At 37.1% G+C, this 13,686-nt stretch overlaps 1 protein-coding gene across 2 annotated transcripts in view; it reads left to right on the plus strand.

The window, feature by feature from the left end:
* shroom4 (shroom family member 4) overlaps positions 1-13,686 on the plus strand; it is a 61,727-nt gene continuing 48,041 nt past the window's right edge. Inside the window, exon 1 of one of the 2 annotated variants that reach the window (XM_051900396.1) lies at positions 1-270. In XM_051900396.1, coding sequence (XP_051756356.1) covers positions 145-270 — 126 coding nt within the window. In that variant the 5' untranslated portion in view covers positions 1-144. The remainder of the gene's footprint in view (positions 271-13,686) is intronic. The other variant, XM_051900390.1, reaches the window with a different exon arrangement.

The following is a 13,686-nucleotide window of genomic DNA, read 5'->3' on the forward strand; positions in this document are numbered from 1 at the left end:
AGCACTTCCTCCGCTTAGTCCATGGAAAGCCCATCACTGGCCAACCCACCGCCTGTCCCCCCTCATGCCTGGAGTCTCCGGTTGTCGTGATGAGGTTGCATCGTGATTGCATGGCGGTCAGACGGAGCTGAAAGCACAGAAGTCATGATGGAGACCGTAGAGCAACTGGTGTCTTTCCAGCACATCCATGTGCAACTGAACGGCGGCGCTCCATGGGGATTCACTCTGAAAGGAGGGCTGGAGCACGGCGAGCCACTCATCATTACTAAAGTAAGACTGGAGTTTACAAAGAGTTAGAAAGTCGTACTACATGCTTGTGTGTGTCTCAGTGATTATATTCAAACACTTGGTTACATTTGTGCTGAAAGTTTAAACTCACAGTTTATGCCTGGATGAAATTTAACGGTGCACTGATGGATGTTTGGGAACTTTGTAAAAACTTAGTGCCAAGGAAATAGACATGATATAAACATAAGACCAAGAGCATCCTTAATGCTCTTGTTTAAACTGTTATTTTCACAAATTACAGACCACGAATCTCATGGGATCTGTGAATCATTGACTTTCAAGATCCATGAAAACCCAAAGAAAGGAATGAATAATCAATGTTTTCATAAGAGCCAAACAATAGTGGATGATTGAACATAGGTGAAGACCTGGACACTTCTGCATATATTATATTATTCATTATCCATTCACTATCATGAGTTTTGATAGACCAATAAATTGGTGAAGCTGATTATTCTGCCAAACAAATGGCTAAATATTGGCCGATTAATCGGCCTGGTTAAAATGGTCAATTCAACCAGTGTAAGATCCAAAATCTACTGACAGCTATATCAAATGATTTGGTTTTTAAATATTTTACAAGGACTTTTGTGTGATTATTTTGTGAAATGCGCATAAATGTATACATTTTGTGTACATCCTGGTCGAAGTGGTCATTCCAACTAGCATCAGATCCAAAATCTACTGACAGCTGTCTCCAAGGATTGTGTTTTCAAATACTTTACAGTGAATTTTGTGTGAACATTTTGTAAAATAAGCCTAAATGTATATACATTTTGTGCACATCCTATTTGCATTAAATTGTCATTAAATTGTATTTCATAAACCGTATTGCTCTGTTGAAATTACATCTGCTTTCAAAAGCTGAGTGAATTTTATTTGTATTATAGGTTTTCATTTAATTTATTCCACAAAAACTGCAGCCTGCAGAGATATGGGATTATGAAAATCAGGTTGTAACAATAACGATCAGTTTTAGTAATTTCTTAGGGTTTCTTGCTGCTTTGTGTCATCAGCTCATTAACTTCATCTTTAGTGTGTAAAACCAACTGGGATGTGGTACTACTGTGCAGTAATTTAGACAAAACCCTTTATATATATGAGCCCGAGGCAAATAGGAAATGTCATGTTCAAAGATTTTTTTTTTAAACAAAATGATCAGTAATAATAAAAAATGAGCTAAAATACACTCATACTGTATGTATTGTCATGTCTAATAATTGAAAAAAGCAACTTTATCCAATAATATTAAAATGCTCAGTTAAGTTAATGCTTTTTAATTTAACCCACCTATGACTACATTTCAGTAGTGGTTTTTTTTTTCCTCACAGGGAGGTAAGGGAATTTATTCCTTCTCCTTCCACCCCCATTTCCTTTCCAGCGGCATTTGACCAAAAAGTGTTGATTTATTTTTCTTAAATGAAGATGTTTTGGGGGGACAAGACCCCCAGAGATCACATTCCCAGACTCTGCCCCCTGAGTCAGTGGGGAGGAGGGGGTGGGGTCATGAGGGGGAGGCTGGTATTTTTTTGTCTGACAGAAGGAAGAAATTAATTTGATTTGTGCCTTTTCAGCATGTCTTAGAAGGAGTTTACAGTTGTTTATTATGGTGCTCAAAACATCTTGATAACTTGTAATGTGCGTTGAGTCCGGTTTGGCTGTGTAGTTAGTAAAATGTCTTTTCTTAGCTCTGCTGTGTTTAATTTAAAGTTTTTTAACACTTGGCATGCAGCAGTGATATTGTCCCTTTTATCGCTCCCAGGTTTTTGACATTTACATGTCATTTGATCATTGTTTCTAAATGAATTGCCAGCAGGATCAAAATGCATTCAAGATGAACATTGTCTTAATGATTCTGAGATGAAACTCCATGTTTGCCTCTGCCATTCTGAAAGAGAGTTGTTAAAAGACAGTTTCATTTATTACCAATATGTTTCTAAGGTGTCATTGTTGATTTATTGTAATATCAAGCAGTTTCTTTTGAAGATTTGTAGCAGGCTGGTTAGTTCTCGGTAAGTGTCAACTCTTGGTTTACTGGGGGTTGGATCAAGGCCAATCTGATAACCTCATATTCACTGCTTAACCTGAAACACATGCTTTGTTTGACACACAGTTCCTGCATCTGATTCTTTATGCGTCTGTATCTACCTGCATCATTCAATTTTTGAGGACTTTATTTGGATGTCATCAAAAATATGATATACAGAGGCTTCCTCAGTGTTGGATTTCATTATCTCTGTTTGCATGAGCCTTCTGGGGCACATGGCTCCTGTCGCTTGTCACTGCCACTTACACTGATAGTTTTTCCATCTGATTTGGAGTCAAAGCACAACCTGCATGTTTGCATGTCTTTTTCTCTTTTTTTTTCACATGGAGTCTCTTGCCCTCTGATCCTATCTTGTTCCATCTTTGCGCCCTGAAGGCATTTTTTTTTTACCCCCCCTCCCTCCCCCCAGTGGTCTTAGTAGACATTTATCTCAAACTGCAAACATAAGGACCTGGTGCCCAAGGCTAGACCCAATACACCCCCCCCCACCCTCCAGGTGTTCAACATGTGCTCAAATTAAAATCCCATGATGGGTCATCGTAACCTCAGCCAGCAGCAAGAAGATATCATGGTATAGTATCAAGATTTATCAACAAAAACAGTTCGTGGATAATACTAGGCATCTCTTGTCTTGTGCTACATAAAAGTCTGAAAGGTGCAAGTTAAAGGGTTAGTTCACCCAAAAATGAAATTTCTGTCATTAATTACTCACCCTCATGTCGTTCCACACCCGCAAGACATTTGTTCATCTTCGGAACACAAATTAAGATATTTATGATGAAATTTTCTATCTCCCATAGAAAGTAACAAAATTACCACATTCAAGGTCCAGAGAAGTAGTAAAGACATTGTTAAAATAGTCCATGTGACTACAGTGGTTCAACCTTTATGTTATGAAGCAATGAGAATAAAAAACAAAACAAAAATAATGACTATTCAACAATTTCCTCTCTACCCTGTCAGTTTCCTACACAGTCGATGCAGTGCAGCGTTTCAGTGTTTACGTCCGAACGCCGGCTCAGTATTGGCCAACGTTGTTCACGTGAGCACCACGAGACGCATGCGTGTGATGCTGACGCAGGAGCCGGCCAATACTGAGTCGAGGGCTGCACGATATATCGCACAATACGAAAAATAACATTGAACTTGAACGCGATTATCTCTTAAACGCGATTCTTAGTGCGATTATGAAATCGCAAAGGCTGCGATTTGTTTTTTTTTTTTTTTTTATGCGCGGCTTGTCAGTGAACTATGGCTTCAAATATGAATCCATCTGAAAGCACTGTGAGATTGAGTCGCTTAAAATGTACATTTGAAAAATCAGCACGCGTCAAACATGAGAACCATTTATTAACATCTTGTCCAACAAAAGACATTTAATAACATGTTTTACTCCAAACTCACTTCATAACAACAGTTGAGCATCCTTCTGTGAGATTATGTGGCTTCTCACACAGAATAAGGCAGTCGTGTGTTTATTAGTCATGTTTAATTAATCAAAGCGTTTCAATCTTCTGTTTATTCATCAACAGCGATATGATGCGTGTCATCTCCTTCTGCTGCAGGGCATATTTTGAGTTTCTGCACAAGAGCACCCTCTGGCTTTCAGATGGAGAAGCATTTACTACTTATCACAGAGCCGTAAAGCTCTGACAAGCTGCGCATTAAATAATCGCAGCCTTTGCCAAATCGCGTGCGATTTTATCGCGATAAATCGTGCAGCCCTAACTGAGTCGGTGTTTGGACGTAGAACACGGAAGCTCAGCAATGTGTCTTCAACGTAAACAGTGTAGGAGAATGACAGGGTAGAGAGGAAATTGTTGAATAAAGTCATTATTTTTTTTGTTTTGTTTTTGCGCACAAAATGTGTTCTCGTCGCTTCATAACATTAAGGTTGAAACACTGTAGTCACGTTGACTATTTTAACGATGTCTTTACTACTTTTCTGGACCTTGAATGTGGTAATTTCATTGCTTTCTATAGAAGATTTTAAAAAAACTTGGATTTCATCAAAAATATCTTAATTTGTGTTCTGAAGATGAACGAAGGTCTTACGGGTTTGGAACGACATGAGGGTGAGTACTTAATGACAGAAATTTCATTTTTGGGTAAACTAACCCTTTAAATGGACTCAGACGGAATTTAAAAGTAATTGTAACTTAATTTTGAGCTGAACATCTTTGAGGTTTCAAAGCAACTTGTCCCCTGCATGACAAAACATTGCCAGACTTGTGATTTTCAAAATTGTGGTGGAAAAATGCATGTAAACCATTTGTTTACGAAGAATGCTTGGTTATTTTCCACATTTGTGCCTGTGCAAACCCCCAAAATCCTCAAAGGCTTTTGCATTGAAATTGGCATTGATTGAACATGAGGAACAGGCTGATTTATGTATAAAAACCTCCATTGTTGCTGCTTTTCCCTCCTCACCACTTTGTTAATCATCCCTCCCTCACATTCCCTCTCTTTTTTGTTCTCCTGTTAAAGTGGAGATGGAAACATTGCGCATTTCCTTGCTTTTCTCTTTTTCTGCTAAGTTTATGTAGACCACATGGCACTCCAATCATCCCTCTCTTCCCACTCCTAATCGGTCAGTGGAACTTATTCTCAGGCGCTGGAGTTTTGAGGTGAAAGAAAAAAGATTTTGGACAGAGAGATGGAAATGTTTTACTGCATCAAAATGTTTATGTTTTAAGTTTGCTGGCAGTTTGAACTTGCAGTAGAGCAGAACACTTACTGCCTGTCCCCCCCCCCAACAGCTTTAGTTAGTATTTTCATTTTGTTAGTATATTTATTCTCTTCATAGCAGGCATATTAGTTTTAACCCATGCACCAAACCATACAGCTTAGAGATGAAACACAACATTACAAACTTTGATTCAAAGCCAAAAAATAACAGAAAAAAGCACAAAGGCTGTGTTCTTTTATTTTTAATTATTTTATGAGGAATGAACTACTCATCCCATGAAACACTGCTAATGACGTAATCAAAATTAAACAAAGTATATAAAATTAATTACTTTAATTTATATTCAAGTTATATTTTACAATTATTTTTAGACAAGTATAGGGTCGAGTATTGTAATTTATAGTAGACAAGTATAGGGTTGAGTGTCACATTTCGCACAAAAAAAAAAAAAAAACGCTGAACAGATTTGATTAAAATAAAGTGTTACGATTTTCAGGTAAAGAAACTGTAATCAAATGTAAGATAACATTGCACTTTATAAATAAAATATACATTACAAATATAGTTACAAATGTTATTCAGTCATGAACTGTATTTTGTCTTTGACTCTTTTGTTGTTTGATTAACATTAATATAGAGACAGCTGCAGCAATATTAGGGTGGTGTCACTTTAAGAGCTGAACGGATCCAATATACTGTAATGCATTTTCTTTGTCAACTGTTTATGTTCGCTGAAGACATAATAAAAAAGTGTTTAATTCTTCTGGAAATATTTTTAAAATGAAATTTAAATCGTTTTATCTACATAAGCATATACTGTTAACAACCTTAAAGATCATGGTAGGTCATATAGAAGCATTTGTCTATGCATTTGTTGCTAAAAATCAGTTGATTGAGACAATGAATGGGATTTTTATATCTAGAACTTGACTGTTGCGGCCTGTTTGGAGCCATTTTTTCCACTTCTACTTCCATTTTTATCATTCCTATGTTTAAAGTGATCTCTTTGTTTAAAGTAGGATTACTTCCCCATTTCTGTTATTCAGTAACACCATACTTCTGTTTCTGGATAACTTCCCAAAGTTAAATCATATCAATTTTGGATTGCTGTGTGGAACTCATCAGTCCTGAGAGGTAATGCTTCCTTTTCCCACTGTTATTGCAATTGGATTTAATAGAGTAAATATATTGTTTCTTCGATTATTTGATAAAAGGCTGTTTGTTTTGAACGATGTGTTGATTGTGGTGAAGTCCACAGCTGGTTATGGGTGTGGGAAGGATCTGATATATGACAGGAATGTGAGCTTGGCTCCCGTTGCCTTTGCCTTGGGCAGCGAGGCTTTGATGGTGGGAGAGATATTGGGGTCTTATTGCCTGAACCCCTCCACCACAAACACTCACCAGTGTTTCCACATGGTCTCTTAACCAAGCTGGGAGTGACAGGACTTCTAATCAGTGAGACATGTGTTCATTGTGTGTTTGTTCTCTGAGTGAATGGTTAAATAGAAAAGGCTGTAGTGAAGTAGGGATGGGGCGATATGATGTTATAATGAAATCTGCATAAAGAAAAATATTACTGCACACTCACTTAAAAGCTTATTTTTACCAACATTTTGGCAACAAGCCTTTGTCTAATGATTTCTGTTGTAATTATATGATAATATTGGAAATGTATAATAATTGCAATATTCTTCGCTCTTTTGGATTTTGGTCGAGTAGAAATAATTAAATATGCTTTAAATGAAAAATTTGCCCTAAATGGTGGTTGTTATATTCTCAAAAGTAATCATGTGAAAAATGTAACAGAAAATATCAGGCATGCACAATATATTGGTTATCAGACATTTGATGTGTATAGGTTGCCAGACAATATTTTAGCATTTTAGTGTTATTTTTTTTTTTTTAGCATTATCCATCATCTAATACTCAAAGGGTTAGTTCACCCAAAAATGAAAATTCTGTCGTTAATTACTCGCCTTCATGTCGTTCCAAACCCATAAGACCTTCGTTCATCTTCGGAACAAAAATTAAGATTTTTTTTGATGAAATCCGAGAGCTTTCTGAGAAAGTGCCATAGAAAGCGACCCGATTACCACTTTTAATGCCCAGAAAGGTAGTAAAAGGTAGTTTTGCACACAAATTATTTTTGTCGCTTCATAAAATTAAGGTTGAACCATTGTATTCACATGAACTATTTTAATGATGCTTTTGCTACTTTTCTGGGCCTTGAAAGTGGTAATTGCATTGCTTTCTATGGGGGATCAGAAAGCTCTTGGATTTCATCAAAAATATCTTAATTTGTGTTCCAAAGATGAAGAAAGGTTTTACAGGTTTGGAACAAAATGAGGTTGAGTAATTATTGACAGAATTTTCATTTTTGGGTGAACTAACCCAAAACAAACGGGTTAGTTCATCCAAATATGAAAATTCTGTCATCATTTACTCTTCATTCCTCCTCAGAACACAAATTAAGATATTTTATAAAATCTGAGCCAGTTCTGTACTCTCCATTGACAGCTACGCAACTACCACTTTGACATTTCAAAAAGTTAATAAAGAGATCATAAAACTAATCCATATGAATTGAGTGGTTTAGTCCAAATTTTCTATAGAGACACAATCGATTTATATGATGAACTGATTGAATTTAGGCTTTTATTCACTGAACAAATTGGCCTGTATGGAGATTATTATGTCTTTCCTAATTTGGTATGATTACAAACTTACCGTTTAACATCAGTGCAGCCTAATAAAATGAAAGTTGTGGTCCTTTCAGGATTTTCTGTGAAGACACATGGTAAATGATAATCAGGGAGTCAGTTTTCAAAGTTCATCTGTGTTCTGCAGGGGACCTGACCACATCAAACGCTCCACCAAAAGCTTGTTAGCCAACCTTGTATCCAACATTTGGGCTCAACCAGCCGTCAAAACCACTCCAAAGTCCTCTTTTCTCCCAGGGAGGTGAGTCTGGGGGAGGGGGATTTGTGTGTGTGGAAGAGGTTAGCTGAGGGGACAAGGTCACTTCACACACATTACGACCTCAAAAGACTCACTATGGCCCTATTCATAAACAGCAGGAAACTGAGAAATGACAGGTCCTAAATTGAGCCATCATGATGCTCCTCCTCTCACCATGCACCCTCTCCTGTCTGCTATGACAGTGATGGATCAATCCAAGTTAACTTTGGTCCAAAGGTTGCTGACTCTCTGACATCCACCATTGTCTTTTTCGGAAACGAGGCCTGCTATATGCTCAATATTTGCAATTGAGGCTATAATAGAGCAATCTCAGAGCAATGGGGTGACGTTGAGTGTGTCAGACTTCCAGATTTGTGATACCTCCAATATTTGCATACATGCACACTACTATTGGTCCAATAACAACCCAACTCACCAAAGTAATTTATTGCCAAGTGTACTGAGAAGTGGTTTGATGTTCCTTTAATTTGCCTCGTGTTGAACTTTGTTAAAACAAAGACAATATCTGCCCGTCAGGAGGCTTCTTCTTGGCTGCACTTCAAAAATGGCTTCTCACCTCTTGAAGAGAGAGACCTTATTATGAGAGCACAGACACTGCTTTTTCTGGACTTGCATTAAAAGGTGGAGGTTTTCCCAGTGCACGTCTAAAACATGATTGATCACTTTGGGATGTTTGTGGAAATGTCCACCAGTGGTGATATATGTTGCCCTGATCGTCTTAAGAATGGATTTTTAAGTGAGTCGAATAAGCTGTACTGAGTTAAGAATGTGATCAAGTAACTGAACAATAAAGGCAGGTTGTTGATCTGGGTGTCATGTATGTGATTAGTGGTGTGTTAATACTGACTCTGGGTGAGTGTTGGGTTTCCAGTATGAATGCCAATTAATGCGGTCTAATTTGGTTTTGATATGTGTGCTCATGTACCTGGTAATATAATCTCAAAGCTGTCTGTGTTCAATTAGTAAGTTTCAGGTTTTTTTTTTTTTTTGCATAGTTTTGATTGACTTTTTGGAATCACTTCACTGTAGTGATGATTTGTAAGTAGGGTATTTTAAAACTATGACAGTTGTAAAGGTATAATTCCCCCAAAGCAACATTTCTATTTTTCGCTTAACTTTTTTAAAACATTTTTTTAATCTAAAATTTGTTTTATTTTATTCCAAGTTCAAATTTTTTTTTTTTAATAGTTTTAGCTTAGGTTAACAATAACAACACTGTTTTACATAGAATTAATGTGAAAGAGAACTGAGGTGGTGAGCTTCAAAAATATCAAAAAAGCACCATAAAAAATGTGTACTATATGTGACCCTGGACCACAAAACCAGTCATAAGTCGCACAGGTATATTTGTAGCAATAGCCAACAATACATTCAAAATTATCGATTTTTCTTTTATGCCAAAAATCATTAGGATATTAAGTAAAGATCATGTTCCATGAAGATATTTTGTAAATTTCCTACTGTAAATATATCAAAAAAATAAATATTTTTTGTGAGTGGATATGCATTGCTAAGGACTTCATTTGGACAACTTTAAAGGCGATTTTTCTCAATATTTAGATTTTTTTTTTTTTTGCACCCTCAGATTCCAGATTTTCAAATAGTTGTATCTCAGCCAGATATTGTCCTAATCTAACAAGCTCCAAGCTTATTTATTCAGCTTTCTGATAATGTATAAATCTCAATTTCAAAAAATTGTCCCTTATGACTGGTTTTGTGGTCCAGGGTCACATATTCCAAGTCGCCTGAAGCCATATGATTGTTCTGAATGTAAATGATCAATTTTCAGTATTATTATATCTAATATTTGCCTTCATGTACATTCAAAGATGATGTTTCCAGACACGCTGTGCCAGGTTCGATGTCAGTGATGCCAAGCACCATTGGTTATTGTTCTCTCATAACTGTTTGCAACATGCCATATTTGAATGTAAATGAACTCAGATGAAACTTGAGAGGTTGGAAGAACAGCATAAGGGTAACGAAAATATTTTTCAGACTTCCATTTTTGAATGAACTATCCTTTTAAATTGTTTCTTGGAAACGCTAATTGTAGTTAAGTACATGTTAGGTGTGTAATTTGTTCAGCTAGGACATTTTTAATTAGGACATTTTTAAACCATGACTGTTGTAATCGTAATCGCGCAGCTAGGTTAATGAGCTGATCTTTGCAGTGATGTTCTGTGAATGTTTAACATGTAGTTTATGTGTTTTGACTTGAATTAGGTGTTGTTGTACTGTTTTAATGGTTTGAGAAGGAAGTCCATGCAAACAGCATTTGGCGGTTAAGACTGTGAAGGCAAACAAATTGAGGAATGTGATAAACCAATTCTCCACAGAAAGGCATTTCTTCCTCATGAGTCTCCTTGAAACAAAACATGCACTGCAAATCTTGTGTGTGTGATGGACTAAATGATTCTTGATGTATTTCTCTCTACTTTTATTTATTTGTACTTCTTCTTAATTGTTATTTGTTGGCCACTACATTTCTTTGGTATGTAATTTGTTCACCAAAAAGCCTTTCTTGTGAATATAGGTCATTGGCTGTCGATTCAGTTGCAGTGGTGACCCATGGCTGTGTGTCACACCTTTAAAAGTCCCGGAGCACAATGGAACTTTAGACTCAGTCGGGCCGCAGCCATAGCTCGGCACACTGAGGTAGCGCTCTCTCATTTTCCCCCAGCCTGAGCCTTGAATGAAGCCTTTGTCACCCTCTCACTCACGCTGTCTCACCCACCTTTTCTCTCTCAGCCTCTCTCTCTCTTTCTCCCTCCACCCCCACTCCTCTGTCTGTCCTCATAAATGAAGGGGCTAAAAGCCAGCAACGATATTCTCACCCACTCTGACCTTGAATACATCCAAGTATGTCACTTTTCCAGGTTCGCCTGCGTTCCAAGGTTTTAACTCTTACTTAGAGCAAAATCTCCCTTCCTGCGGTGCGGATCCTTCACTCCCATCTCCTCCCCATTTATGAGATCAGACCAGCTCAAGGACAGAGGTGTCCCAGCCTGCACTGGTGACCTCAGATACTGCAGAAAATGTTCTGATAAGCCCTTTGTTCTTAGTGGGGGAGCTTTGTTTCTGCTTTGCTTTGGTGCTGAGGTGTTTTCTTAGCTTCAGATAAACCAAGTTTGTGTGTGTGGGGATAGATAAAGGAAACTTCAGCAGGGATAATACATATGTCAGTCAGCCAGTCAGTCAGTCGGGTTGTGTTGTTGAGTGGAGACTCAAATCTTTGTCCAACAGTAGACAAAGGCAGTGCTGCAGAGGAGGGGGTTACTCAGGGCTCGCAACCTCATTCTTCTCTCTTTTATGAGCAGCAGAAGACTGTGATGCAAGCTTGGGTGCTTGAATGCATTCACTGACCACCAGCTTACAGAGTTTTGAATACAACTGCTCATCAGTCCCTGTTGTGTGGCTCAAATGCCTCCACCAATGAGAAGATATTGCCAAAGAAGTCAAAGATGATGTTCAGCAAAATTACCTAGAAAGTTCCCTTGGCATATATATTTAGTATGTAGCACAATCAAAATTACATGTAAAATACATTTTTAATTAATAATATCCAATGAGACATACATAAAATTATTTTAAATATTTTGCACAATAATGACTCAAAATTCATCCCGCCTTCTAAGTAAACGAGCCAGTCGTTGATTGATAAAGTCATTGCGTCACTGCAGCTGCCATTAGAAACTCCGGTTCTCATAGAAACCTGAGACTCGCGCTTAGGACTGCACATGCGCATTGGCTTGTCTAGCCTGAAAAATAAGATTTTTTTAATGGTATTTGAGCATAAGAAACAACATTTATGGGACAGTTCATGTCAGATTTTGTTGCTGATTTGAAATATGTTATTTAATTGTGAGTTTGCAAAGCAGTTTGAGATTTCAGGATTCCCCCATTCAAATAGATAGGACTTGGACTTGGATGCCTGAAATAGTTGCCCGGAGGTGTTGCAAATATGGCCGCAGAGTGAACAGACTTTCCTTGAAAGGGACTTTGATATTGTTCTATCACTAGTTTTTACCACGTTACCACTTTCCGCATATGCACCGTAAAATATTTTTAGTAATTGTAAACAAACAAACAAACAAACAAACAAACAAACAAACAAAAAACTTGTAACAAACAAAAAAGCATAAAGTTTCCAGTGACCAACCTGTTATTTGGTTAACTGTAAGCTACTTTACCATATACTGTATTTTTTTGGTAACATAACTTTATAGTAACTTTATAACTTTAAGTTATATAACTATATAATAGTTATTCAATGAGATTTTTACTGTAGCGTTTTATGTTGAAAAAAGTAGATTTTTTGCTGTAAAATAATTAAATATAAATTGTTTTTTTTATAAAGTAAACATTTTTGAATTACCTTATCTTACATGAAAATTAAAATTTTGCTAAAATTGTATGCATCACTTTTAATGTACGGGGATTTTTTTATGTTACGAAATACACTTTTTAGAACATTTCTTTAAAACTAAGCTTTATTAATATTCTGACTCATTTGTAAAGCACCTCAAACTACAATCATATATTAAAGGTCTTGTGAAGACATAAGGAATCACACCAGGGCGAAAGAGTTTAAGTTTCTTGGAATGAGATGGGGAAGTTTCCTGAAGAGAATTTGGGTGGGAATGGCAGCTGTTAGGCCTCGTCTTGTGGAGGCCAGTGGCGGATTCTGGGCACTATGGGGTTTCCAGAGTGACCCACAGACTCTGCTTTTGATTGCTGTGGAATGAAAGCAAAGCCTGGGATAGCTGACTGTGTGTGTATATATATATATACTGTATGTGCATCGGTGCATGTTTGTGTTTTTTGAATGGATGTTCTGAATTGCATTCCCCCTAGATTTTGGCATTTGGTATTAATTTTCACATTGAATATGTATAAACACTTGCAGGGGAACAAATTGCTATGCAGTGAGCCAGTTGGGAACATTATTATGTTTCATTCAAGGAAATACACCTAATGATAAATACATGGCATGATTTTAGTTTGCCTGAGGTCTTAAGTTTCACTCCATGCTACAATAGCTCAGGATAAGTGTTTATTCCAGTTTTGAATTTATTGGAAATTGCATTGACTAATTCTTAACTTATGTACACATACTTACTTAATCTAGACATTTAAAATTGAAATTTAGACTTAAGCCAAATGGAACTTATAAGTAAAACTTTAGTAGGAATATAGTCCTTTCTCTGTCCTCCTCAATTGCTGTTTTTTTTTTTTTTTTTTTTTTTTTTTTTTTTGCGTATGCATTCCCGCACATACATGTGACTTATTTTCAACTCTTTCTTTACTCCAGCTGCTGTGATGTCTGTTGTTTTTTCCGTCAGGATAAGTGTAGAGCAAAGGAGAGCCAAAACCCATATTCACCACACTTCCTAGATCTGCCTTGGATGTCTTCGTCTCACACACTTCCTCATTATCCCACACCTTTCTTTCTGTTTTTCCACGGTCTCATTTCAAGTTTGCGCATACAGTGCATCCTTTCCCAGAGGGATCAGAGACACTTTGTATGTGATGTTTTGTCACAGGATATATAGTAATAAGTCATATAGACACAGGTCACCCTTATACTCTGGGGCTGTTTCTGTGCTGCGTACCTCTGGCTGCTCTCTGTTCGTGGTTTTCTGACTGGGGAAACCATTACAGGCATTGATAAAGCAGCACT

Source organism: Ctenopharyngodon idella, chromosome 7 (genome assembly GCF_019924925.1).
Source record: "Ctenopharyngodon idella isolate HZGC_01 chromosome 7, HZGC01, whole genome shotgun sequence".
NCBI classification, from domain to species: domain Eukaryota; kingdom Metazoa; phylum Chordata; class Actinopteri; order Cypriniformes; family Xenocyprididae; genus Ctenopharyngodon; species Ctenopharyngodon idella.